Here is a 26,101-nt window from a genome sequence, read left to right on the forward strand (position 1 = left end):
CAAAGACCAACGTCAACATCGACCTCATCTATCCTGAAAGGGGGTAAGAAGCAGAAATGAAAATGCCAAAGCCGGGGGCCATTCACGTCTAAGGGTATGTTTGGACAAGCACACTCTGTCAGCCTGTTCCCGCCATCGCTTGTCCTCTGCAGAAGGAAAATAAGACAAAGTAGAACAGAAATTCGACAAACCCCATGTCAAAACAAAAACGCCACTGAAACTCTGGCCTTCTTCGAGATATTCCAGAATTCCATATGCTCACGAGCCTTCATACCTTATCCCTAAGTAGGAAAAAGAAAAACATGGAAAAGTGTACATGATTGAAGCGCGACATCCAAGCAAGACGGGCCGAATGCATATACAGAATCAAACAGAATGGGGAAAAGACACTGAAAACCCGCCATGCTCGCTCATATGCATGCAAGTAAAGGACCAACATGTCATACTGTCGGTCATTAGTCCCATGGAGTGTGTGATAGGTCTCCCAAAAGAAAAAGTAAAGAAGAGAAGAGAAGAGAAAAGAAAATATAGCGAGGATGAATATGCCAAACTGCCATGAGGCATCGCATTATCTATCTCCGCTTTGGCCTAATGAATGGATCGGCTTCCTTCTTTTTCCGCATCGGGGGAGGTCGAGCGCCATTCCCGGGTCTTGGTGGTCCAGAACGTGGGGGTGCCTACAGGCAAAATCAAATTAGCAAACAGTGTGTCATATGCTCATATGGAGACCAAACATACGTTGGCGGGGCCCGCTCCTGGTTGAGGACCGTTGATAGCTTTGCCTTTGTCAAGAGGACCATACGCTGGGCCATCCCGAGATGGTCTTACCAATCCCTACAGAAGTGGTTAGTTGTTATCGCAAGCAAGTGTACAGGTTACTCTTACCTCTGTATTGGATGGTATGTTAGCATCAATCTTGCCACGTCGCGGACCCTTGGGAGCCTCGGGTGGAGGAGCATTTGCTTTATCAGTCCGCGGCCGCGAGGCCTTCGAAGCATTTGTCGGTGGCGAGTCGTTACGTTTCCTCTTTGCTGGGCCACTGTTATCATCACTCGGCGTAGCTTGGATAACAGGCACCTTGGGATCATGGCCTCCGAGTTGCCTTTGTCGTTGGCGCTCCGTTCTTTGCTTCTGGTTCTGTACGTGATAGGACTCCTCCCGCGCAATTTTGGATCTCTCATGTTTCGGTAGAGTCTTAGTGGATCGGCACTCGCGTGAGACATGTCCAAACTGTCCGCATTCCACACATCGCGGAGCAGTACAATGGAAGCGTGTGTGCCCAGTTTCCCCACATCTGTGGCAGGTACCCCTGGTTGCCTCTTTTGCGTCAATATTGTCGCAGTTATGTGTCATGTGAGCGAAACTTCCACAATATCCGCACGTGCGGGTCTCATCCAGGCCATTTCCGCCTCCAGACGGGCCATCGGGAGGCACCGGAGGAGTGTCTTGTTCAGAAACAGACACTGATGGGGAGTTACGCGCAGATGCTGACGAAGGTCGTGAGACAGGTGCAGCCGATGCAGCCCTCGACTGCACCACCGAAGCCTCGGTCTGTGCATCCAGCATGTCGACGTTCTGATACCCAGTGAACTGTGGCCGCTGGAGGATCTTGAGTACATCACCATCCGTATATACGTTTCTTCGGCGTGCGTCTTTAATTAAACCGTTCCAAAACTCGCCTTGGACAAGCGCCTGAGAATTTCCCAGAACCCAAAGAGACGACTTGGCACGTGTGAGACCGACGTTCATACGACGGATGTCAGCCAAGAAACCTATGCCTTTATTGGAGGCTCGCACACAAGAAAAGATAATAACTTCGCTTTCTCTACCCTGGAAAGCATCCGTTGTGTTGAAGTCGATTTTGTTGAAGATCTCGTTGCCATATCTGGCAGCGAACTGTGTCTTGAGTTCTCTCAGTTGGCCCTTATATGGCGTAATGATACCGATCTTCCGATCGAAATTGAAGGCACGGAAATCTGTCACCAAGCGTTCATACAGCTGCATAGCCACCCTAAGTTCTGCTATGTTGATCAACGAGTGTCCCTTTGCAGCACTCTGGTGAAGACCTTGCACGTCGAAAAATCGGTAAGGGCTGAGAAGTTCACTTTGATGCCAAGGCCGAACGCGAAGTTGAGCCATATTAGGGCCATCTTGTAGTCGGCCATCGTAGAACGCAGAACTAGGGAAAGCACTAATTTCTGGATGCATACGGTATTGGATATCCAGCAAGTGCACATCCCTCGGGTGGTTGGCTTGCATTCTGACGAACAGACTTTGCTCGTATTGGAATTTCGAAGCGACCTTTGACAAGACAGTTGGCGGTAATTGCTTGGGATCACCGACGAGAATACATTTAGAACAACCGTACTTCAACGGAATCAACGCACTCAATTCAATCGACTGTGCCGCTTCATCAATAACAACGGTTTCGAATTCGATGCTGAGGTTTTGGAACATTTCGTGGCCACTTCCGCTCAGCGTCGCACATATAACATGAGCGCCATCGATGATCTCCTGCTGGATGCGTCGCCTATTTAGTTCAGCGTCTCGGGCTGCCGAGTGGTTCTTATCTCTGGCGCTATCGATCTCCTGGCTCAGTTGTGTCTTTTTCTTCTTTAGCAGGTCAAATTCTCGCTCCAACTCCGCGGGAACGGGCAACCCTTGTGCTCGGCACTGATCCATCCGAGCCCGAGTCTCCTTGAAAGCGGTATCTGCAGCTTTGTGCTCCATGTAGATTTTCTGTAGATCTCGCTCCCCTGGATCTTTGCGTGCTGTCTGGTTTAACCTAGCGTTGACCAATTCATCTAGGGTGACGTCAAGTACATTGGTGTTGATAGCATCGCTTCTTCCTAAGCGGATAACAGAGAGCTTCTCCTGACGACCATGTATAGTCTTCACTCCCTCCTTGAATCTCATGACCAACTCGTCAACAGCGGCATTACTGGGAGCGCAAACCAAGAGCTTCTTCGATGTAGTCGTTCTTCCACCAGCGGGCTTGGCATTTCCCATGGGCCGTGAAATAGCAACACCTTGGTTACCAAGGACATTACTCAATAAGGCACCCACGAGTGCCACAATTGTCTTGGTCTTTCCAGATCCTGGGGGTCCCTGGATTAGAGTGAAAGCATCATTATCAAGCGCAGACTTGATTGCTTTGGCTTGTGCAGAATTGACTGTATAATTCTCTGCAATGGGCTTCAGACTGGCATCCGAGTAATTCAGGATCGGTGACGGCTTCGCTCTTACAATCTCTTCACAGAGGTCATAATACTGCAAAGCCATGAGTGCACCATATTCACGTTCCAGTGGGGTTAGGGAAGTAATCTTTGCGCCCCAGATTATGGCTCCCGGACCAAGAGAATTGATGAAAGGATTACCGGGGTTGACTCTATAGGAAATCTCGATCATTCCCTTCTTTCTGTTGATGCCAGAGACCCTGGCTAAGCAATGAGGAGCCGATGAATCGCCGGTCGGTGAGCTTGCTTTCGACAGCAGGACAATGTCGGCTTCACCAAGCCCAAAGTCCTTGGCCTCCATAGCTGGTATAGCCGTACTGACTTCGACGAACGAATCCACAGACAACCGCGTGGCAACTTTCACTTCAAAAGGCTTAAATGTACCCTCTTCCTTTGAGGATTGGAATCCTTGCCATGCCTCCAGTATAAGGAGCGGCTCGAATGTTCTTTGATACTCGACAGGGTCTCTGAAAGCGTTAGAAACTAGGCTGTAATCCGTACGTCCGGAGTTTGGCGGAAGATCGCCATTCGCGAAGAAGTCCCAGGCAAGTATTGTGCGGTGCAAAGAGGAGAGATCGGGGGCGAGTCGTGCACGCATATCTTTTGCAGACCGCACTTGCTTGATCTTCTTGACTGGCCCTTGTTGCTTCAATGACATCCGCTTGCTTTCCTCGTATGCCTTAACCGCATCCGGCTTCCTGGCTTTGGCCCCAAAAAGCTCTTTATCAATCTCATCTTCGCTTTCTGATTCCGATTCCGATCCAGATGAGACCATCATACTCTCTGCAGGGGTGTGGTCCTTGCCCTTGACTCCAATTCCAGCAAGCCCAGAGCCCTGTTCAGCGGTTTGCTCAGCCACACCTAGCGCGGGAAGGCCCTTCTTTAGGCGCGCTAGCTCAGCCATATCACGCTTCTTCTTGGCTTCTCGTTCTCTTTCACGCTTCTCACGGAACGCTTGGACAGTCACGGCCGGTCTTAATGGCGCTGGGGATGGTTTGGGGATTGCTGGAAGGGCCTTGGCAGCTCTTTCTGCCTTTTTCTTGGCTTCTGTAGCTACCCTTTCCTTATTGAGCTCGACAGACCTCGACAGCTGAAGCAAGACATCATCTGGGACGTTATCATCATAGTCGTCAGCGGACCTAGACGGGCTTGGGGTGGCTGAAAGCTCGGCTGGTTTAGCGAAAGCCGTGATTGTGCTCTGCTTCTTGAGGCTGGCGGTGGAAGCAGTAACAACAGGCTTCTTGTAGTAGGCTTCAAGAGCTCGTACAAGCTCCGCCTTTTCGCGCAGTGTCAATATAGTCTTAATGGAACCATTTACTGCCACGCCCTCGATGAAGCTCAATGCATCCTGTTTCACGGTGGTCACGCTTAGCTCCCCTAAGCGTCGCAGAATCTTAGACACAAGCCCAACCAAGGTTGTCGCTAAGTATTCATCTTTCAGTCGAAGCCATTTGACCATTGCGCTCATCGTTGTGGTTGCAGACTTGAGGAAGTTCTCACGGGCAGAGTTCTCTTGATTTGGATCTGCGTCAACGACAGCGCTCAAGAAGACACCATACTGCCCGAAAAGAAGATCTGCAAATTGGATGGTATCTCGACAAAACTCTAACATCACAGCCTTGTCGTTTCCTCGTAAGTGCCATGTCTCCGTCTCGTCGAAAATTGTTGTCAAAGCTTGCCAGAGATACTCCCAGAGTTTCTGCAGTGACAATACTTCCCTACGGTCAGCGAGCTTCCGTGTTCTGAGCATGCCGGTTTGACTATCGCAGAGGATATCAACAATGTCCGTCCCTGTGTGTAACATCCTCGGGGCAGAGGCAAAGGTCTTCATGTTCGAGATCCGTCGGAAAGACCAACTCAGCCCATACATGGTCGTGATGAAGAAGGATTGCAGAAGATGGGAGATTGCATCCCGCCGAGCAGACTGACCGCTAACATTCTTGATGAGATCCACAGCAGCCTGGTAAGTGTTCAAATCCGCCGCGAAAAGAGCAGAAATCAGAGCACTACTAGTATCTTGACTCTTGAAAAGTTCATCAAGATGCTCTGGCCTGAAGTCTGCAAGGCGCTCTATGATTTGGCAGGAGAGATGAGTGAGATGCCCATAGATAACATTGAAATGTGTCTTCTCCGGGCTAGATTCTCCTTTCGTGGGAAACTTCTCGAGACCGACCAGCGGCAAAATCCCAAGCAATGCGGACGTTGACAGGGCCAGATTATCCTCATGCAAATGTTTGACGACTGCATCCCATATCGTGGCGGAATATGTACTCACTCCATGTTGAAGTGTATTATGTCGGAGGATGACTTCATAATCACTCTTGAGCGATTGGCACTCGAGAGCAAGCGTGTTGCGAATGACATCCATGCACAAAGAGGCTATTTCTCGCTGACGACCCTGCTCAACCGCAAACTGAGGAGGCTTCAGGATGGTTTCAATGTTGGCGCTTACGACGCCCAGGGTCTCTGATAACACAATACGCTCCACAGATCCCCTTGACGACTCATGGTCGGTGAAACTGCGAAGTGTATGGAGCAATATCGCTAGTCCGGTATGAAAACAATGGTAACGGGCGAGATTCGGGAATCGAACATCTTGCAATCGGTCAAGAAGCTGGTAGACAAGGGATCTGCAGGCCGAAGGTTGATGAGCACCTTTCAGTGACGACATGAATGGACTAATCCATGACAACATGTCCTTCATTGCAGATTTCTCGTACGGCTCACCCTCAGTAGCTTGCATCAAGAAAGCATCCAACTGAGGGTTATAGAAGACTAGCTCAATTAAAGCCTGAGGCGATATTGTTTGCATTGCATCCCAGAAATCACCCGGTGCCTTTTCCAGGAATATCTGTATGGTGTTCAGGAGGAAGCGTAATCCGGGAGATTGGATACCAAGGTGGTCCACGGAGAGGCGGCAGGGATCAATTTCCAGCGCCCGTAAATGATGGGTAATCTGGTCCTTGTCCAATCTTCTTACGACAAGCTGCATACCACGCCACAGCCGTTGGATTACAGCTAACTGCGTCGGCTGCTGGGAAGCCGTCCTTAGCGCATCAAGAAGCCCTTCTTTGACTGCCCAGTCAAATTCCATTGTCGTCGGGGGACGGGCGTAACGCATCCAAGAATGGATGGCCCAGAAGCTGCGGTTTTGGTTGGGGTCAAAAAGAAATCGAGTGACGGCGGGGATGTAGTCAGACACTTTCAGACTGCGTTTCGTCTGTATTAACTTGAACGGTACATCAAAGTACTCCTGCAGAAGGCTGTCATTACGGAGCATAGCGTCACAACTCAAAGTCTCGAATATTGAGAGTAGAGAAGCTCGATCCAGCACATGGAGCCCGATCTCTTGGGGCGGGACTTCTTTAAGCTTTGCTGTTGCCGTTGTGAGATTTCTTGTAATACGCTTGATGTCCCATTCGTCAAGCAATCGAGAAAACTTGTCAATATCCTCATCATCATAACTTTCCTTGAGATGTTCCATGAGCCATATCTTTCCCGTATAGTATTGCTTGATGCAGAGGTCGCACTTCTCAAGTGAGTCGTCCAATTTTCTCCATATCCACGTCTGTACTTCCTCCACCCCCTCTTGATTATACGCCAATATCCTCATGCATGACAAGAACTTCTCCTTGCGGCTGTTGGCCTCCGACACCAAATCCGCAACAGACTTCCCAGTTTCATCCACTTGGTTCACATCATCGTATCGCGCATGGTCGTCATCGTGTTTTCGGGGGCAGAGAATATGAATACTATCGGGGAGCGATTGTAGCTCTCTGTTGAAAAGAGTTGTTACGCGTCAGTAGAAAGCAATACTAATATGAGGTCTATACCCACCCAATAATATCCATGAATTCCATGGCTGTGTCTTCGGTGTTTGGACTATGTCAGGGAAACAGCGCATTCCTCCAGAAACAGGCCGAGATCGAGCTTTCTCTAGCGACAAGGTAAAGAAAGAAGCATCCCACTGTAGCCTACTATATAATCATGGCTACCCGTTGCAACTGAGCACCTGAGGGGAAATTAGAGAGTTGGAATGTGCTCAGCACAAACCGGCGATGAAGTGTGTATAGAGCTGGAGGTGATGGTAATGACCGGAATGAGAGGTCAAATCTGGTCCACGCCGTGAGTCAAGAATTGTACCCCCCGAGTCAGCTAGGGAAAAAGAAGAAGCGAGGAAAGGGAATAAGATTCTCAAAGAGAGAAAGTCGATTTGGAGAAGTGAATGAAGGACGGAGTAAACCGGCGCGGTCCTTGCAGTCGTCGTGATTGGAGGATATCAAAGGCGGTGAAGCCGGGTGGTCAGCCACTTTACGCGCCTTGACGCGCCTCGAGGCAAGATTCGCCTTCCGCTTCTTTACCCAAATGGGAAGGTACAGACCAGTTCCAGGAGTGGTGGTGAATCTACACATATTTACCAAATTCAAGGTGAATACAACGGAGTTTTACGGAAGTGATACCCGCATCAGCAGTACTCATTGAGCTCTTCAGTAGAATACATAAGTCCCATAACCTCCACCCCGCATATGATTCGTTTCCACGTGCCGGCCCCGAAGTACTAGTACCAATTCAAGAGAAACATATGCGGAGATGCTTGAAATCGATTGAACAGAAGGAATAAAGGAGAAAGGTTCGTTGAGTGAATGCGCATTTAGTAGAAAGGCTTTGTACAGGAATTAGAAGGAAAGGGTTTGTGTGAAGACTTTCAGGCCTCTTGTCAATGCATAGGGCCTTTAGTGGAGGTAGAACGAAAGAACTGGGGGTGACCCCAGGCGCTGATGAAAGCAATGCAAAAAAGTTATAACAAGAGATAAAAACACACTTGCGCCGGACCTCCAACCGATTCTGAACCGAACGCCTTCTATCGGGGAATATGGGAATTTGCTCGTCAAACAGAAATGGGTAACAGATTGATTGCATGGACAGAAAAGGAGACAGGGTTTTCGTCAAGGGAAACATTGAAAGAAGAGCGTTTGAGAATGAGAGGCGCGGAAGATATCGAGCGATGTACGCTGCAAGATAAGAGACGGGGTTATATGGCGTGGAACGGAGGGTCGTGAGCACCATGAAGAGGGCTATGCGGTTCTTGGGCACCAGCAAAAGATGACTCTCTTGTCAGCTCTCCTGCTGAATAATCGTGAGTCACTCCGAAGCCATGTTGTACTCTCTCGAATGAATGTCGTGTTCGTTCAGATGATTGATGAATATAATCAACTGGCTGTGGATGAGGAAGTCGAGTTGTGTCAAGGCTTGACGCATAATTTGTCCCGTTGCTTCCGCGTGGCCGGTGAGTGTGAATAGTGGGAACGATGGAGGGAGAGTATATCTGCTGTTCATCCGAAAAGGGATCTTGTTTCAAGCTGGGTTGAATAGGCTTCACGAAGTCGGAAGATGTCGACGACTCATCACTAAAGGCGGTAGATCCTGCTGCTGCTGCTGCTGCCGCTGCCGCCCTCGGAGGAACTGTTCCTTCATACTGGTCCAGGAACTTGAATTTACCCTGAGAGACCTGCTCACGAATGATATCCACGTCGAGAGGGAAGAAAACCTTTTGGAACGCTTTAACAGTGAAGCGCGGCAGGAGGCATATCGTGACCGTTAACAAAAGCACAACCCAATATGACAGGGCACTGTACACTTGGGCCCCTGCGTTGTAAAAGGTTGTTGATGCTTCCAATGAGGAGTAGATGCCGGTCCAAAGGAAGATAAGAAGGGAGCTGACGACATTAATTAAGACCGTTAACCAATCCCAGCGGTAGCAGTTCATCAAGATGTAGGTGTTGCTGGCAATAACAGCACTGGATCCCACGAGGACACCCATTCGCGTCCGGTCACTGACGTCCTTGCCATTAGAGTGCACAAAGGTTGACGGGCTGTACAAAAGATAGGGCATGAAGAAGCAAATGATGGACTGATAGAAGCCATCGAGCATATAAAGCCTATTTCCATTAGTGATTGTCTCACTAAATAGCAGATTATGCCATACCAGAACTTGAGTTGTGACCATTCCTTCTGCTCAATGCCTCTCATGTACAACTGGGGGACGGCTAATGAGACCTTGTCGTCAACATCTTGATCAAATATGCCCATCAGGATAACGGGCAATGACGTGAAGGCGACATTGACTAGAACAATGTATGTGTAGTCGAAAAGGTACGAGCCGTCGAAATTATTGAAGAATGAGTACCAAAACAGAGCAATCGTCCAAACCAGATTCTAGGAGTGGGTTAGCTCGCTGTAGGTGGGGGCTTAGTGCAGGATACTGTACCTTATAGAAAAAGTTTGCAGTTGTTTCTGCCATACGTCGGTAGGAATACCTTCCATGGACCAGAACAAGGCGCTGCAAAAATCGAAACTGGCCAATGGCGTAGTCAGAGGACATGGCTGCCTGGCCACCTTCTTCACCAAGTATACCAACACCGATATCAGCCTCCTGAATCATGGCGACATCATTGGCGCCATCACCAATCGAAAGAGCCATAATGTTGAGACCATTCTTGACCAGCCGCACGACAGCCGCCTTCTGAGCAGGACTGACGCGACAGCATAAAACTGATTTACACTGCTTGCATAGTAGGAGAAACCTCTGCTTCAGCTCATCGCCGAGCATTAACTTAAGCGTATCACCGTCAATGACCACGGCATGTGTTGGCGGTGGCGGCCTATGATCGTGACGAGCGGCAAGAAGTTCTGCATCTGAACCAATCAGTCCGAATCGCTGCAGCTGGTTGTCCAGTTCCTGTGATGCGCGCTCTAGCTGATCTCCAGGAACATTGAACACTATCAGCTCCATATCATTGCTGAGAAGGTTGCATGAGTAGCCAATGTTGATCGCAGTCTCGACCTTGTCGCCAGTGAGAACCCATAGCTTGATGCCTGCATCTGCTAGCAACGAAATGGTGTCCGGAACCCCATCTTGCAATCTGTCCTCAATCGCTGTACCGCCTATAAGCATGAGGTTTTGCTCTATCTCGCTTGCTACCTGCTCGAGCTTCTCTTCGCGGTCAGTGAGCGCAGCAGCAGCCGAATCATGTTCCTTGCTCCACGCTCGGTATTCATCTTCGCTGAGATCTCGATATGCGATACACAAAGTTCGCAGACCTTCGTTTGCAAATATTTCCAAGTGCTCTGCAGTTGTCTTCCGAAGCTCCTGCTGCTTTCCTGGGGCCAGACGCGAATAGATGATACTATCCGCACCCTTACAGAAGAGCCGTATACTACCATCAGGCATGCGGAGGATTGCGCTCATTCGTTTTCTCGTTGAGTTGAATTCCAAGGTATTGAGAACCGTATATGTCCTCTCCTCGCCGAGGACGTTGACAATAAGATCATCGTTTGATCGGCCAAGAAGAGTAAAGCCACAGTCTCTTGCTGTGCTGACAAGAGCAGCCTCATCTGGGGATTGCGCTTGAAACTCGATTTGCGGGGGATCTCCAGGAGTATGCTCGGTAATGACAGTATGGCACACCGCAAGGGCTAGCATGAAGTGCTCTGTTGCTTTCCGTTGCTCCTCACCAGCTTGGCCGCCCAAGTCCGCCACGTAGCTTGGCGCTATGAAAGTCAAGTTTTCCTCGCGCATATAAGGGTTGTCATACATTTTGCGAAGCATGTCAACCATCATGACTGTGTCAGCAGCCAGCTTTTCGCGGGCTCTCGCGGCTACAGCATCAGCGTCGCCTCCTTCTCGTCGAACAATGCCAATCTGCGCTTCCGTGAATGCTTCGCCATATGAAACTCCATTGATGGTACACTTTTTGAAATCCATGACATTCTGAGTCAGCGTTCCAGTCTTGTCTGAGAAGATGTATTCGATTTGACCGACGTCATCGGAAATATTCCAAGACTTGGGTACACATGACATTCCCAGCTTGTCATAATACATAAACACATCACTGTGAATAAACACAGCTTGAATGGTTCGGACAATTTCGAGTGAAATATATAGCGAAATAGGCACCAAGTTTTGGAATAAGATGACTGCGACCCAGAAGGTAATGAGACCGGTAACAGCAGGTGTACTTCCGTATGACCCAAAATCGAAGTAGTCAAGCGATGCATCAGGATCACCCCAAGCGATCCCGTTGCCAATGCCACAGATAAGGCACATGATGAATAGAATGACGAAGTTATATATGACGTTCCAATTAAGATCCTTGGCGAGCCGAGGCTTTTTGGAAGGAGTTTCACCGGAGTTCAGCATGACCTTGGTTTCTTCTCCGGTAAAGATAACGACTCCAAGGGCCCATTCTGTATTGCGAAGGAAGCAACCGCGGAGGAGCACGTTGTTGATTGTTATCGGCTCAACCATCTCCTTTCGAGGGGTGTCTGAGTAGGTTGGATCGCGCTGTTCCCAGCGCAAAGCACCATTGTAGGCATACAGGTTCGGATGAGGAGCCTCGCTATCAATCACGAACTCGCATTTTTCACAATCTCTAGCATGTCGAACTTGACGCCCACAATTTAAAGCTTGCCTGACCTTCAGGTTCGTTTCACCATCCAAACTCTTCGTTTCCACGTAGCACGCGCCGTCCGGGTCGGAAGTCGAGAGCAGAACAATATCAGCGGGGATCTGATCCCCATTGTACAAACGAACAAAGTCTCCAACTTGGATATTTTTCCAAAAGTCACGCTTGAAACGAGCATTACCCAGCGTCTGCTTTGACATATCCACTATACTGCCGCCTTTCGGTGGATGAGCAGCAGGAGTTGGAGTAGCCAAGCTATCCCGAGCCAATTTGTCGGGGTGCAAATATTGGTCATGATTGCCAACTGGAAGTGGCCAGTCCGGGCGTGCCTCTGGTGCTGGTGTGGAAACGGGAGTCATCTGGATAGCGTCGTCCTCGTCTTGCTGGGAAGACATTGAAGCCCTTGGCGATACGGTCGTCATAAATGTCAACCGCCGGTTGTCTTTGACTTGTTGCTGAGAGTTCTTATTCTTCTGGACAAGGCCCTTCATCGCCCTGTAGGTCTGGACCGTCGCCCTAGTACACGCTTTCTTGAACTGGCGCCAGAGAGAAACATTATCCTCGGTCGAATTCACGTTGGTCCAGTCTATTAAGCGGTATACGGGAGAGTTGTTCAGTTCGTTGTCCAGAACTGTACGCCGAAAGTCTTCGATGGCATCTTTGATCGAGGTAAGCACAACAATGACGATAAGAGGCACGGTGTTAAGGGCGGGATCAGAGACGCCGAAGATCGAGAAAAACTAGAGCTTTCAATGAGCTTTTCCGGTACTCTGCACTATATCTCAAGGATAGGGTCATACACTCAGAATAATGATGAAGAGGAAATAGATATTTGCAATGTTCTGGAACTGGAACCAAATGTTTTTCGGAACGAAAGACAAAGCAGTATATTTTGCGGTCCGGATCTTGTTTCTAGGATACGCTGCCATGGGACGGCCGTCTTCGTCCCTTTCACTCTCCGGTATAGGGATATTGAAGTAAATGCGTCTGTTGCTAGACCCCGTAGGGCTTTCCGTGCTTGTAGTTGTTTGTTGAGAAGTAGGTGATTTCATCGACGTAGGGGAATTTGCTGTACTTGTTTTCGGCATCTCCTCCTTCGCATCTAGGTTCTTCTTATGCAAGCGATCCACTATTGAGACGCGCTTCCGGGTGCCGCCTGCGCCGGCTCTGCGTTGTGTTGCCCATCGTTGGCGCTTTGTCGGTTTCGAAACGTTGCTGCTAACCTCCCGGATGTCGTTACCACTGTCATTGAACTCTGCGCCAAAGTCGATTGAAGCCATTTAGGCTACTGTCAGCCCTATCAAGGGCATAAAATGAGCGATGTGCTGATTGAACCGTTGAAAGGATAGCATCCGCAGCGACGAGCTGGACTCCGGCAGCGCAGCCAGCTCGCGAGATCGACTTGTTATTTCCGTCGCGGGATTGTTTTGAGTGCAGTAGGAAATCGAAGGCCGTATGTACAGGGACTGGTGGGTGGGCAAGTTCGCAATCTATGCTGATAGGCGCTTAAGTAGGTCAAACGTGAAGGAGAAGGAATGAAGCGTCAATTAACACAAAGGGACGCCCAAACACAAGGCAGTCTGGAAGGTGAAACGAGCGGAGGGGGAAAAGATCGAGGGTTACTGAGGATTATGCATTCGTGTGCCATTAACGAAAGAATGTCGAGGGCAAAGCAAACGAGAAGAAAGAAACCAAGAAACTCATGCAAAAAAGGAACCGGTCCTCCAGAGGCAAGAGTAAGAAAGAGGCTTAAGGACAGCGTCAGTTTCTTGGAGAGCCAGCCCAGCCGACAATCCCTCCTGGAGGGCCCCGGGGGGAGCAGACGGACGGCTGTGTAATACAGGCACAATACGGGGAGTGCCAAAAGGCGTAACTTTCCAGTGTTTGTCAGCTCCGTATGGTAAACATGCCCTCCCCGACTTTGTAAATTTTCAATTGTAACCGGGCAGATGGGTCGGTCTCCAATCAGATGGACTTTGGGTTCATGTTTCATCTACATGGAAACTACTAAGCAACTCCTGGATATGATCCATGAAGTGATTACTAGGCCTATGGGGTTTTTTGCCGTTTACCTATGGATGCTGTAAGTCCTGTGCCGGGCCCCCGTCAGGTACCTGCCTCACCCCTGCTATGGAGTACAATCGAGCACAACAACAGAACAACAATCGCCACTATTATCTCCTGTGTACCAATTATGATGCCTGGAGACAATGGTAATTTTCCCTATCATGATTGTTCTTCTCAATGGTCATCTGAAAATTCTCTACTGTGTACTGATTTCCACTACAGCCTACTTCCTGGTGTGTGGAATCTCCGACCGGGTTTACCAGCCTCGCCCTAGACTGCGCATGGGTACATTTGAGGACGCTGATCAGAATGGAGCCCTTTCGACGTTGGTCTTCTTACTACTTTGTGTGTATCCCAGGCCCCTCTTCGACGGGATTATCGGAATTCCGTGAATTTGGTCGGCTTTCCATCAAACTGCGCGAACGATGTCTTGATTAATTATTTATAGACACCGTGTCTCCGGTTTGCCCTTCTTCATCTCTTCAGTTCTTCACTTGCACACCAATCGGATGTCATGGCAAATAATGGCACCTCCAGTCGCACTCCTTAACTTGAAGCTGATCTCCCGCCATCCCAGCGATGAGACATTCTAATTACTCCCCGAAGGGAGGAATTGGACTGCCAGGATGTAACATGCATGGATAGGCAAGACAACAGCGTATAGATATGTTCAGGCCGGACCACTCAACGACCCTTCATGGAACGGAAGCTGTCGCGTTAGATGGTAGGCTTCCCCTTCCTCCCGTACTCCGTACCTTGGGGGCGCTTGGGAGTCTGGGTCGGGATACGGAGCCTGAAACAGGCTAACAGCCGTCCGGGACGGCACATGCTGATGGCATCCATGGATAGGTCCACCTACGGAGCGCGGAGATTCGGAGGTACCACAGAAATCCGTGCTAACTGCATATATTGAGCCAACGGTCCTCCGAGTCTTGCATTGTAGAATTGCACATGGACTGTGCAGGGTCTACTAGCACCAGTGCGCTTCAGGATCCCGGATATAAAAGCATCCGTCTCCAATACACTCATGTCTATTGTTCCCCAGGCACGGGTACCTGACATTCTCGTTCCCCTTTTGCCCAGTCATGCTTCATGCATATTCTACTCCTTTTCCAGTCTTGGCTGCTTCTGTTAGTGGGGAGACCAGTCTTCCTGATGCGGTTTGGCGCGGTCCCATACCTATTGCGCGTAGTTCATACTAACCTTTACTGTTTATGGGGGCTAGAAGAAGATCACTCTGTGACTGTTTCAGTAAGCCAGATTCTATAACCGATCATCTAACAATGAGCGTGGAGGTATGTTTAGCCATATGAGCATGAAACGCTTATTTTCTTTTTATTGCGGTGGACATTTAAAAGATGTGTCCTTCAGTTTTATGTTCCAAAATTATACGCCCATTTACATTAGCACAAACAAATCTCGATGTCCACCCTGGGCGGGAGGCTGAGTAGGCAGTCCCGTTACGTACCCCCAAAGCTCGGCTAATTTACCATGATTCTCCCAATTTTTAAATACCTCACGAACTTGCGATTTCGCGTTACAGTCTCTACCCTTAGCCGTGGGGGGCCGCAATATTCCCATCGACAAATGACTGTGCTTTGAGCATATTTTTCCATTTATATAGAAGCGGATCTCGAAAATGTATGCCTACAAAATGTTTCATTTGGCGATTTTACCTACCCCTTTGCCAATTTCGAACCCGGCGGCTTCCAAACAAGACCGGCCGCAGCCTGCAGCTGCATCCACATCCGCATGGCACAACCGGGAGAAAGGAAAAGGCTGATTCAGTAATCAAGGAGGCCAACTATCTAAGCCCTGCCATGTACGGAGTACTTCACTCTGGTGGGCATCTCCCAGCCCCCAAAGCAGAGATATGACAGATTGGCGTCAGATGGTCAGATCAACCGTGAACCGGTGTGGGGACTACAAAGTACTTTAGAGATAGATCTGCACCACTTTTCCACCCCTGGACCGCGCCCAAATACGATCCTGCGAAAGAAAAAAAAAATTCTTTTCTGTCTACTGTGAGTAGTGATGTACAGACTATTGGCAGGTTGAGCCAGCCGTGTAACTATCGAAGGCTAGTAGGAAGTCAGCAGAGCCTTGTGAAAGAGCTGTACCCTTTTTGGCCCCAGTGAGTCGCAGGTAGTGAACATAGTTAGCTTGGGGTCTAAACAGCAAGAATCACAAGGAGGTCGACAATCAAGCAGACTTTCAGGGAGACTTCCACAGAGCAGAGAATAGGTAATGTAGGGCACGCGAGAATACAGTGTTCGGTGCACCAGAAAAGGATCGAGGATCGATGGAATGGAATCAAGGACGCATAATCATCGGAGTATTGGACTACCCCTACATTAACGGTCATGGCGCATGGAGAAGCTGACGCACCACTGGTGAATCGGCGTGGTACATCACAATCTGGAAGAAAAATAGATCGAATTAGCAGTGACAGAGAACAACTGTCTTTGGCAAATCGGCTAAACTACTACCAGCAGCACTACTGACTGCCCAGGTATTCAAAATCAATAGTCGATACCAGTCCATTTCCTGTAGCCGTTTTGGGAAATGAATAGACAATGCTGACTCATGGTCATGTGACCACGCGCACTGTGGCACGCGCCCAGCGTGTCCAACAGAGGCTAAGTGCGGAGATCTACCGAACAAAGCATGCGGGTCATACTCTGCAGCTATAATATATCCCCATCACCAAAGTGTCCGGCATGCGACGCATTACCAGTTTCTTTAATCGTCCGGCTCTTGCAGCAGTGAACCCAGGCGCTCAGACCAGTGACCGCGGCAATGATCTCGATCAGCCATCTCACTCGTCCCCGCAATCTCGCCAGTCAAATGGCCCCTCTTCTTCTTCAGCGGAGCCAGACGCCCAGCTGGAACTGTCTTTGTCCCAGTCCATAAAGGATGGCGAGAATGAAACTCTGCCTCATCACAGCTTCCTCAGCACAGAATCTGCAGCTAAGGATCCATCCCCAGGAACAAGTTTCAACTCATCGCAACGTGTTATGAAGAACGGGAAAGAGGTTGTTATCAGCTCCGATGGCGAGGATACAGATTCATTAAGCTCGTTCGAGTCTCCAGAAGATCTTCTTGCGAGATTTGTTAAGCCTCCTGGTTTTGTAAGCAAGGATGATAGAGAGAATGATACGTCTAATTCAGGAATGACCTTGCGCAACGGCAGCGTGAACAGCGCAAAGCCAGAGAAACGGTCTCGCGTTCCAGTTAAGGTCCCAAAGTACAGCAATACGCTAGACTCGCTTGTTGTCCAGGCAGTTGATGATAATGAAACTGAGGCTGGTATTGCAAAGTTGAAAGCTGCTCTTGAGAAGGAAGATTTGCGAAAGAACGGAAAGCAGGATGATGTGAAAAACAATTCACCTTTACCGACCACACAGCTAAATGAGGATACCCTCGCATCGGCTCTGGGTGACCAGGACGATGAAATGGGGCTACGACGACTTCTAGATGCTGTTCGAAGAACAGAGGCTCTTGACCTAGACAAATCATGGCACTTTTTTGACTATAAAAGCGAATTACCCCCAGCGGTTGACTTTCCCAAAGACTGCATAGATAAGGACGGTTATATGTTCCGACTACGAGGTCAGTGTACGGTACATGCTCTTGATAGTAGCCTCGTTACTGATTCGTTGGACAGAGAGACTTTCAAGGGAGCGGGCACTCCATTCAGGCATCATCGATTTTGCTCTATCACGGTCATATTTGCCGGACGAGGTTATCTCGTGGATTATCAAAGCTGGTTCGTATGAGTTTTCGTCCGCCTATTCTCATCGCTTACCTTTCCTCAGTACCTTCAGAGACGCAAGACAGTATCAGGCAAGCGCTTTGTAGAGCGTTCAAAGTCAGTGGCTATGACAAGCTGGGATGAATCATGGCATAGTATGCTGATCTTGCTTAGAATGCGAACCCTGAGCGGGTCAAGTCTCTCATAAAACCGGCCGACATCGATCATGTTTTTCAACAGTTGGGAGCAACCTCCCAAGCATTAGCGACTACTGAAAGGATTGTTCCTGACGCGCACATCAACAGTACGTCTTCGCATTAGCCTAGTCACAAGCATCCATTGACGGTCATATGCAGAACACAATGTGAAGAACAACTCCCTACGAGAGGGAATGCTGGTCTCGGTCCTTGAGTTGCTCGGTGGAGCTGCAGATCTGTAAGTGTTAGATTATCTTGTTATACGCCTAGATGCTAATGTCTGTATTAGACTTGCAGAAGATACTCGAGAGCGCACACTGAATCTACTATTCCGTCTCACTCTCGATGTCTCAGTAACAAGCAACTTTCTGGTCTGTTCTGAACTAGAGAGAACCATCGTCACCATGCTAGAGAGTGCCCCTGACGATACAGCCGATGACATGGTATAGTCAAGTTTCTGTCAGATTTTCCAAACCTCGCTAACACATCTAGGTGCATCGTGTTTGCACGACCGTATTCGACACAGTCAAAGATGCGATGTCGCAAAGTCGCCTGGTTAGGCATATACTTCCAACCTCAGACTGGCTCGCACTCATCCGGTGCCGCCTCGCGGTGTCTTTTCTGTTGAATGATGCTTCACCACTGAGTGAGCCGCCAGAAAAGCTCATCAATTTGAAGCGTATAACCAGCATCCTCAATCAACAGCGGTTCGATGTGAAGTGGTACAAAGGGAAGGGGCAGCATGAGTACGATTACGGAGAACTTGGAGCTGTCGCCATTCTTCTCAACATTGCCATCGATTCTGGACGGTATGAAGTGGAATTTCCGGATAAAGAAGCGGAGAGGGCATTCAACGCTGACGTTGATGCTCTTTCTGATCGGCTCAAAATCATCTTCACTTCCATTGAGGACTCGGGTGCCTCCCACTTGAAACGGACGTTGGCCAAGGAAGCCATCGAGGCTCTACATTATCGAGTCGTATATTCCGTCAGGTCAAAGCCACGTCCCAAAAAGTCAATTCTCGGGGTTCCTGAGGAGCGAAGAGAGAACAAAGGCGTGTTCAAATCGTTCTTCAAGCCTCCGAAAGGCAACGATGAGCTGCCATTGCGGCCACATGATACAGCATCTTAATGTGTCGCTACCGCCGAGATATAACACCTGCTATGGTAGTCTTTAACAGTCTGCTCTCTCATCAAGCAGAACGGGCTACGCTGATCTTTCATTATAACGATGGTTCGTCGGGGTACGTCATGCATTCAAACGTCTCGATGTTGGCATTAGCGTGCACACTGGCCGGTCCAGGTGCTCGTTGTGAACCTTCAATATCAAAGAGGGATAAAAAGGTCGAGGAGGTCGATGGCTAGGCTCGGGGTTGGAGTCGACAGATGATTATATGCGGCGTCAGGCTTGGTCTATACATATTCATGTCTACAGCATTGTTATTCCTTGGTTTTGTTCGGGATACCTCTGATTGTTCCTGTGGAGCCTACGGCTATTGTCCTGGGGGTCCTTGCTGGGAATTTGTTGCGTGATATAGTTGAACCACATTGGGTTGCTCGTCATACTATAGATATAGTGAAACATGCACGAAAGTCTTAGGCTTCAACAACTCAGTGCTATGCAGCAATATATACATGAATCTACTATGTTACCCCTGCGGCAAAAACTAAGAGTATGCGGTACCATCTTCCTCCGCGAAATGCTCGAAACATTCAAAGCAAACCGACGTTCTGGGATGAAGTCTGTTGAATTTCTGATAGGAAGAATTGAAGAACTTTATACAAGGCTATGGTGCTCTCCTGAAAAAAGAACCGGAGTACATAGATACAGGCTGCAACGACGAAACAGGTTCAGGTATTGTAAATTCGCTTGGCAAGAGACACATATAATTGGTCTAGTCATAGAACCTCCGGTTAGTGTTCTTGCCGAACAGCGTCTCGCGGACGGCGGGGAGGGCGTCGATTTCGAGCAGGCGCAGCCGCTCTTCGAACGTGTTGTTGATCTCGATCTTGCCCTGGCCACCAATAATGACGACACCACCAGCACTATAGTACAAAGGTTAGATCATAATGAGTGCAGATTTGGGAGATAAGAAAGAGGAAAGGGGAAAGGGGAAAGGGAAAAGGGGACTCACGATCCCTCAGGCAGCGGCTCCTCCTCGTCCAGCTCCGCAGACGTTTCCTTGCCGACGGTCTCCTTGAATTCCTTCGCGGCCTCCTCAATAGCCTTCTTGACAGCATCGGTATCCTGCTTCCTCGCCCGAATAGACACCTTGTCTTCATTGAGAGCGTACAAGCCCTCAAGAACCAAGCCCTTCAGCACAGCCTCATACTTCTCCGCATCCTTAGCTGCGATACCGGAGATCTGATCACGAGCCTGCTGGAACAGATCATCAAGAAGCTCCTGACGAGACGAGAGAACACGGAGACGGGTGCGGTTGGCGAGAGTAGAGCGAGTGATCTGCTGGGACATGGAAGCTTGCTTGAACTTCTTCTCATACTGAGTGTCGATGGCGGCAGTCTCCTGACGGACGAGCTTGGACTTCTCGATGGCGAACTCTTCGTCGGCCTTGAGCTGGATTTCGCGGGCCTTCTCCAGCGCTTCCTGCCGGATGAAGGCCGTCATCTTGCGGAGCTCGCCCGCAACCTGGTTGGAGATAACGGTTATGAGCTCAGCTCGGGCGCGGGCACATGCATGGTCCCTGGTCGAGGATCGGGCGACATACCTGGTCATCGGACAACGCATGACTTTGCGACATGGTGATGATGGAGTAATTGTATAGATCGGGGAAGATGTAGAGGGGAGAGCGAAGGGGTATCGATATGTGGGGGGTATGGAAGAGAGACAACGTCAGTTGAGCTTCCCGATGCGGAGGTGCCTTTCTTGGGGGGCGGTCAATCAACGTCAGCCTGCTACTGCGCCAGATCAAGGGGGTGGAAATAGTCAACGGTCATGGATCGCGACCGGTATATTATTGGAAATAAAACAAGTCGGGAACTATTGTTACTCACCTGGACCGGCAGGAATGTATAGAGAGGGGAGGGTGAGTGACTGGGGTGGGGGAGATAATACAGGGAGACAAGCAGCAGCAACAATGAGCAGCGGAGGGAAACGTTGCACTTGGGCGGATCTGCTGATCGATTCGCAACGCAACTTGGCGGCCGCTCAGGAACTCACTTGCTCTCCCGCTTTCCCCCTCTAGTTACTACTTACTGCTGCTGCTGCTGCTGCTGCTGCTGCTTCTTCCCCACAGCCATTCGGTTCGGTCTAGTCTTCTCTTTTCTCTCTTGGTTTCTACGTCGTCTTTGGACAATGGAGTCAGTCTTACTAGTCCTGTCGTATCCTGTCTAATGCGTGTCTGGTCTTTGTCCCCCGGCTCAGCGACCAATGCACGAGGATATCCGAGATGGGGAATCTTGGTGACCTATCGCCCCAGGGGAGTGTCGCGGTTTGTTCTTCCCCTCCGGTGTTCTCGTCTCATTGGCAATCGAGCTTCTGTGCTAACTGGAAAGCGTTTCTAGGTTGGGGTGGTTGTCGGGTTGATCTCGACCAGTCTCCAGGCCATCGGGCTGACCCTCCAACGCAAGTCGCATATCCTCGAGGACGAGAAACACCCGTACGATATACGTCGACCGCCTTATAAACGTCGGAGATGGCAGGTCAGCTCATGCTCCTCCCTATACAATGCTTCCGCTATAAGCCGGTCTTGCTGATTCCATGTAGTTGGGGATGCTGATGTTCGTCATTGCGAACATCGTCGGCAGCACCATCCAGATAACTACTCTCCCGCTTCCGGTGCTTTCAACCCTTCAAGCAGTCAGTGACATCCCTAGATCGGGTAGTGAATTTCTGGGCACCGCTAATATCTGTTATACCAGTCCGGGCTTGTTTTCAATACCATCTTTGCTACTTTGATCCTGGGTGAAGCCTTCACCAGATACTCTTTCATCGGCACAGTCTTGGTCTGCATCGGCGCGCTCCTGATAGCTTTGTTTGGCGCCGTCGGGGAGCCAGCGCATACTCTCGATCAGCTTTTGGAGCTATTGCAGCGTCGAAATTTTATACTTTGGATGGCAGGGACGGCCGTATTGGTGCTGGTCATCTATCTCGGCTCCCGCCTGCTGAAATTCCTAGCTTCCCCATCTCGTTCTAAATACCCCAACCCACGCGGTTCATATAGGCCGCACTTGCAAATTTCCCACGGACGTGTCCGACTGATCCGCGGTCTATGCTATGGCATGATCAGCGGAATCCTATCGGCGCATTCTCTTCTGCTCGCCAAATCAGCCGTGGAGCTCCTTGTTCGGACGGTCGTGGATCGCGTCAATCAATTCGATCGCTGGCAGTCTTGGGTCATTCTTCTCGCCATGATCGGCCTTGCCCTCTCTCAGCTATTCTATCTACATCGGGGCCTGAAGCTATGCAGCACCAGTGTCTTATACCCATTTGTCTTCTGCATCTATAACATTATCGCCATCATAGATGGATTAATATACTTCCGACAAATGTCCCAGCTGGCAGGCTTCCATGCTGGGCTGATATCGCTTGGAACAATTGTCTTACTTGGAGGCGTCCTTTGCTTATCATGGCGCTTAGAGGTAATAGACAGTCATGCGGCTGTGACTGTTGTCGGACCGTCTCAGACTGGCCTGGGTCCTGGAATGGCTGTTGTCGAGGAGCACGAAACCTCGCCCCTTAGCCTGGGAAGAGACGGTCACGAGGACTTGGAGCGTGAGCCCCTCTTACGCAGTGCTCAAATCCCTCGGCGAAGTATTCACAAGAGAGCACCCAGTCTGCCTCTACCTCAGTCCTCCTTGAGTCCACAGGACTCCACGGCAGATCTCGATCCAGCTTCCATCTGGGCAGAGTTGGATGACTCCGACTTTGACTATGCCGCAGCCATGATGCGTTCCTCCAAGCGCAGTCGCACATTTGGAGATCCACCATCGGCGCAATCAAGAAGCAGGATGAGAAGCAGTTTCCTGCGTGGACCTCGCCGCTCCAGCACCCTTTCAGTCAACCAAAATACCTGGAACCCGCGCAGATCCTCCCAAGCCGCACATCAGGGACATCGCAGCAAGCAACGGCGAACATCAGCACCTGCTCCAGAGAACCGCAACCTCCTTTCGAAGCCCCAACCCTACACAACCGGCTACGGCACTCAGGACGACCGCTCAGACAACCTCGTATCAGGGCATCGTCGCCACGAATCCCTCACCGACACAGAATTACCAGCTGGGTACTCGAATCTCCTCGCAGGTCCGAGGAGCACCCTCCGCGGAGCCTGGAGAAGCGGTATTCAGTACCTCGCCCAATGGACCGGTAGCAATCGAGGAAGACGTCAAAGCTCATCCAGTCCGGGCCCCGACCTCGAAGCCAGTCCCGACGGACGTACAGAATGAAATTAGATTTACATTCCGTCTCTTACTGCACCGCCATTTCATCACAGTCCAATTTTACCCCAGACTCTTTTGATCATATCCACTAGACCCACACATTAAATACACATCAATGATAACCTAACCCTCTTCTTGATTCCTTTCAATCAATGTACAATAACTTCCATACCAACATTATCCGTCTATTATACACATACACCAACAAACATATTCCCCTAGCTTATTACATAGCATCGCTCCTTATTCACTTCACTTCATATCTTACCTAGAAACTAACTAAACGAAGCATAAAACCCCTCTTCCCAAATAAATAAGAATTACAATACATAGTACAAGCCAAACTACAAACTTAAATCTCATTCATTCCATCTTCCCAAAACCACTTTTCCTACATTATTCATAACTTTTACTTCTCCTCATACCTAGTCCTTACATCATACAGAACCGGATCGCCATGTCACGGGATACCCAGATAGATATAGATAGGTGGGTAGATAGATAGATAGGGAGGGAGAGGGGGGGGATAAACATATACCAGGTCACGAGATCTTCCTACAGGATGAGATGAGCTGGAATACTAGTATATATCACTCCATTCATTTCATCAGTTCATTTCACTCACTACCTATCTTGTGCATATATCATATACTTTTATCAGCTTGGTTTTCTTATGATGCTCTTTCTGGTCAGAAGTAGATAGACATGAGTTACTGGCTTTGCTTCTACTAAATAACCATGTACCCCAATGGATGGTGAGATGACGATGTGCATATATGTACCCATAGATAAGGTGCAGCGGGTGAGGGGCAGAGTGATGATCTACGACTTGCTGCTGACTACTGGTATGGTATGTAGTTATCTCTATTGAGAAAAGGGTCATAGGAGTAGCAGCAGAAGAAGGACAAATAATAATAGTTCCGGTTTTCTCCATACCATACATGACATACTTCTTACCCGATGAAGGTTATCCATCCAACATCATATCAAGTTACTCAATCAAATAACACCCCCCATTTCTGCGTCCAACTTGTCTCGTGACTCACGCCCCCCTCTCCCCCTTCTTGCTTCCGGAGCCGTCATTCAGAACTTGCCCGCAAGCCAAGGATCATTGTCGAAGGGGGAGGGAAAAGCGCAAGTGACGAGCCTGGCGCAAGGGGGCATAAATCACATGTGGAAATCAAGGGAGGTCAATTAGTCAACGCAAGACGGAAACAACAATTTATGAAAGACAAAACAGATAACCACTTCGCCAGTAAGAATAGAGAAAGAAAGAAAACAAAAAAAGAGTAGGGTAAAAGCACCAGAAACACCGCCACTTTCACCGTCGTCTAGGAAAAGGATTAGGAGATGTGAGGAACGAAGAAAAACAATTAATAGCCTGGGGAGCCCAGATCAAAGTCTCTTGCATCCTTCAAGATTCAGTCGCGCAGCCTGGCCTTCGATTTCCTTTTTCTTTTTTCTTGTTTTTTTGTTCTTCCCTTTTTTCCATTGGCTATTTTTGGCTTTTATAGGGAGGGTCTTCGGTGAAACACGACAAATAGCACGAGTCATCTTGCGAACACCGAGGCTAGCGACTCAAGTGTGTAAACTGCAATACCAACGAGTCAGGCTATACACAGATTACTATAAGGTAATATCTCGGATCTTCGTTCTGCGTTGCGCGGCGGTACAACACTGTAGACCGGTTTTAATAGTATGAATTATGTCTGGAAACAAATCGTTGGGTATCAAAGGAAGGCCGTAGAGGAGAAAGCTGCACGCGCTGGAGTTGACAAGGATGCGAACAACTGCCTGGGCCCCTCAGGTGCTTGAAAACGCGGGGCATGAAGACACATAGCCACCGCTTACGCCGTGGGCTGGTGCTGGGGGGGCATCCGGTTACCCACAGGCATGCCAGGATACTGTCCTCCTGCCTGCTGTTGCTGCTGAAGGCCCTGGTAGTAGGCCATCTGCTGCTGTTGTTCGTTCGTCATGTAGCCGGGGTGCATACCGGCGGGACGGGGAATATTCGACTGTTGGGGGTTGACATTGCTGTGGCTAACATCCTCTGGCGTCTCAGCCGGCACCTCGGGCGCATCAACGCCATTCTCGTTGGTAGTGGGGTCAGGTGCATTCAGACAGGCCTGATAGAAAAACGGAGTCAGTCGCGTTAAGTTCGACTCAAATGAACGAGAGAAAGCAGTGGCACAGCACTCACCTGAATGAGGTTCTTGCCCTCAGCCTTGGTCACCAGCGGTTGAAGCTTCGGGGTGGTGAAAGTATAGACGAGACCGGTCTCGGAAACGACCAGCAGGAGTACTTGAGTACCTGTGAGAACAGAGAGTTCGTAGGCCTGTTTTGCGACCGCATTGAGGCGTCAGCACCGGTCCGACGGCAATAGTTCCACGCAGAGAACGTGTAAAACAAGCTTGACAACGAGGAGAAAAGACGCATCAAGAAAAGACTGAAGTTGGCGACAGAATTGACGGCGATAACGAAGGGGAGAAATGAGGCTGTAGAGACGCGACAGCACGCACCTTCTTCATGATACCCGCCTTCCGCTTGGAGAAGGTGATGTGGCGACGCGACTTATCCTGAATGAATTTGATCTCAATCTTTCTGCGCTCGCGACCGGGCTTGTCATCATCATCGTCGTCGTCGTCGGCGCTCATGCGAGAGCGCTTGGTGCCGCGGTTGTCAGCGGCGCCGTTACCGGCGGCCTGCTGCAGGTCGTCCTGAGTAGGAGAAGGGTTCTCCTCACCGACGGCAGTGATGTCGGCCATGATGAGACTAGGGGGAGATTAGAATGGAGAAAAAGAAGAAGTGTGAATGACGAGAATGGTATAAGAGAGGAAAGGAAGGAGTCTGGGGGACGTGAAGACGAATGCCCAAAGAGGAATGATGCTTTTGAGGGGGAGGGAGAATGACCAAATCGAGTAACGCGTTTGCTTCGCAGGGTTTGGGTTCAGGACGAGAAGGAAAGAGAAACGGGGAGGAGGAGTTC

General features: G+C 49.5%; 6 protein-coding genes across 6 annotated transcripts; 2 read left to right on the forward strand and 4 right to left on the reverse strand.

Annotated features, from left to right (window-relative positions):
* Window positions 1-565: 565 nt before the first annotated feature.
* Window positions 566-7,187, reverse strand: BO79DRAFT_51380 (putative tRNA-splicing endonuclease). The gene is made up of 4 exons (XM_025689352.1): window positions 7,074-7,187; window positions 886-7,012; window positions 739-834; window positions 566-677 (listed from the first exon to the last, which is right to left on the reverse strand). The coding sequence occupies exons 1-4, from the start codon at window positions 7,094-7,096 to the stop codon at window positions 573-575; spliced, it is 6,351 nt and encodes a 2,116-aa protein (XP_025535622.1). The 5' UTR covers window positions 7,097-7,187; the 3' UTR covers window positions 566-572.
* Window positions 7,188-8,033: 846 nt separating this feature from the next.
* BO79DRAFT_51389 (phospholipid-translocating P-type ATPase domain-containing protein) lies at window positions 8,034-13,108 on the reverse strand. The gene is made up of 4 exons (XM_025689353.1): window positions 12,502-13,108; window positions 9,505-12,441; window positions 9,223-9,452; window positions 8,034-9,175 (listed from the first exon to the last, which is right to left on the reverse strand). Exons 1-4 carry the CDS (start codon window positions 12,979-12,981, stop codon window positions 8,269-8,271), a joined length of 4,554 nt encoding a protein of 1,517 aa, XP_025535623.1. The 5' UTR covers window positions 12,982-13,108; the 3' UTR covers window positions 8,034-8,268.
* Window positions 13,109-16,488: 3,380 nt separating this feature from the next.
* On the forward strand, window positions 16,489-19,137 carry BO79DRAFT_290278 (uncharacterized protein; the record flags this gene model as incomplete). The annotated part of the gene is made up of 7 exons (XM_025688875.1): window positions 16,489-17,380; window positions 17,436-17,537; window positions 17,587-17,639; window positions 17,697-17,826; window positions 17,879-17,957; window positions 18,009-18,162; window positions 18,212-19,137. The coding sequence occupies 7 exons, from the start codon at window positions 16,489-16,491 to the stop codon at window positions 18,848-18,850; spliced, it is 2,049 nt and encodes a 682-aa protein (XP_025535624.1). The 3' UTR covers window positions 18,851-19,137.
* Window positions 19,138-19,449: 312 nt separating this feature from the next.
* BO79DRAFT_180444 (H(+)-transporting V1 sector ATPase subunit E) lies at window positions 19,450-20,784 on the reverse strand. The gene is made up of 4 exons (XM_025680083.1): window positions 20,731-20,784; window positions 20,445-20,597; window positions 19,854-20,365; window positions 19,450-19,764 (listed from the first exon to the last, which is right to left on the reverse strand). The coding sequence occupies exons 2-4, from the start codon at window positions 20,475-20,477 to the stop codon at window positions 19,614-19,616; spliced, it is 696 nt and encodes a 231-aa protein (XP_025535625.1). The 5' UTR covers window positions 20,478-20,597; window positions 20,731-20,784; the 3' UTR covers window positions 19,450-19,613.
* A 183-nt stretch (window positions 20,785-20,967) lies between these two features.
* Window positions 20,968-23,222, forward strand: BO79DRAFT_290280 (DUF803 domain protein). The gene is made up of 4 exons (XM_025688876.1): window positions 20,968-21,167; window positions 21,241-21,378; window positions 21,443-21,535; window positions 21,598-23,222. Exons 1-4 carry the CDS (start codon window positions 21,126-21,128, stop codon window positions 23,119-23,121), a joined length of 1,797 nt encoding a protein of 598 aa, XP_025535626.1. The 5' UTR covers window positions 20,968-21,125; the 3' UTR covers window positions 23,122-23,222.
* A 1,583-nt stretch (window positions 23,223-24,805) lies between these two features.
* BO79DRAFT_51449 (MADS-box domain-containing protein) lies at window positions 24,806-26,061 on the reverse strand. The gene is made up of 3 exons (XM_025689354.1): window positions 25,635-26,061; window positions 25,316-25,450; window positions 24,806-25,241 (listed from the first exon to the last, which is right to left on the reverse strand). Exons 1-3 carry the CDS (start codon window positions 25,878-25,880, stop codon window positions 24,963-24,965), a joined length of 660 nt encoding a protein of 219 aa, XP_025535627.1. The 5' UTR covers window positions 25,881-26,061; the 3' UTR covers window positions 24,806-24,962.
* Window positions 26,062-26,101: the final 40 nt, after the last annotated feature.

This window comes from Aspergillus costaricaensis (assembly GCF_003184835.1).
Source record: "Aspergillus costaricaensis CBS 115574 unplaced genomic scaffold BO79scaffold_37, whole genome shotgun sequence".
Classification (NCBI taxonomy): domain Eukaryota; kingdom Fungi; phylum Ascomycota; class Eurotiomycetes; order Eurotiales; family Aspergillaceae; genus Aspergillus; species Aspergillus costaricensis.

Coding starts and splice junctions, on each gene's coding strand:
- BO79DRAFT_290280 (XM_025688876.1), top strand. CDS start 21,126: ATGGGGAATCTTGGTGACCTATCGCCCCAGGGGAGTGTCGCG. Junction 21,379..21,442: donor ATAAACGTCGGAGATGGCAG/GTCAGCTCATGC, acceptor GATTCCATGTAG/TTGGGGATGCTGATGTTCGT. Junction 21,536..21,597: donor TGCTTTCAACCCTTCAAGCA/GTCAGTGACATC, acceptor CTGTTATACCAG/TCCGGGCTTGTTTTCAATAC.
- BO79DRAFT_51389 (XM_025689353.1), bottom strand. CDS start 12,981: ATGGCTTCAATCGACTTTGGCGCAGAGTTCAATGACAGTGGTAACGAC. Junction 9,453..9,504: donor CTGCAAACTTTTTCTATAAG/GTACAGTATCCT, acceptor ACCCACTCCTAG/AATCTGGTTTGGACGATTGC. Junction 9,176..9,222: donor TGGTCACAACTCAAGTTCTG/GTATGGCATAAT, acceptor TAATGGAAATAG/GCTTTATATGCTCGATGGCT.
- BO79DRAFT_180444 (XM_025680083.1), bottom strand. CDS start 20,477: ATGTCGCAAAGTCATGCGTTGTCCGATGACCAG. Junction 20,366..20,444: donor ATGCGTTGTCCGATGACCAG/GTATGTCGCCCG, acceptor ATCTCCAACCAG/GTTGCGGGCGAGCTCCGCAA. Junction 19,765..19,853: donor GAGCCGCTGCCTGAGGGATC/GTGAGTCCCCTT, acceptor TTTGTACTATAG/TGCTGGTGGTGTCGTCATTA.
- BO79DRAFT_51449 (XM_025689354.1), bottom strand. CDS start 25,880: ATGGCCGACATCACTGCCGTCGGTGAGGAGAACCCTTCTCCTACTCAG. Junction 25,451..25,634: donor AGGCGGGTATCATGAAGAAG/GTGCGTGCTGTC, acceptor GTCGCAAAACAG/GCCTACGAACTCTCTGTTCT. Junction 25,242..25,315: donor AGGGCAAGAACCTCATTCAG/GTGAGTGCTGTG, acceptor TTTTTCTATCAG/GCCTGTCTGAATGCACCTGA.
- BO79DRAFT_51380 (XM_025689352.1), bottom strand. CDS start 7,096: ATGGAATTCATGGATATTATTGG. Junction 7,013..7,073: donor GAATTCATGGATATTATTGG/GTGGGTATAGAC, acceptor TCTTTTCAACAG/AGAGCTACAATCGCTCCCCG. Junction 835..885: donor ACATACCATCCAATACAGAG/GTAAGAGTAACC, acceptor CCACTTCTGTAG/GGATTGGTAAGACCATCTCG.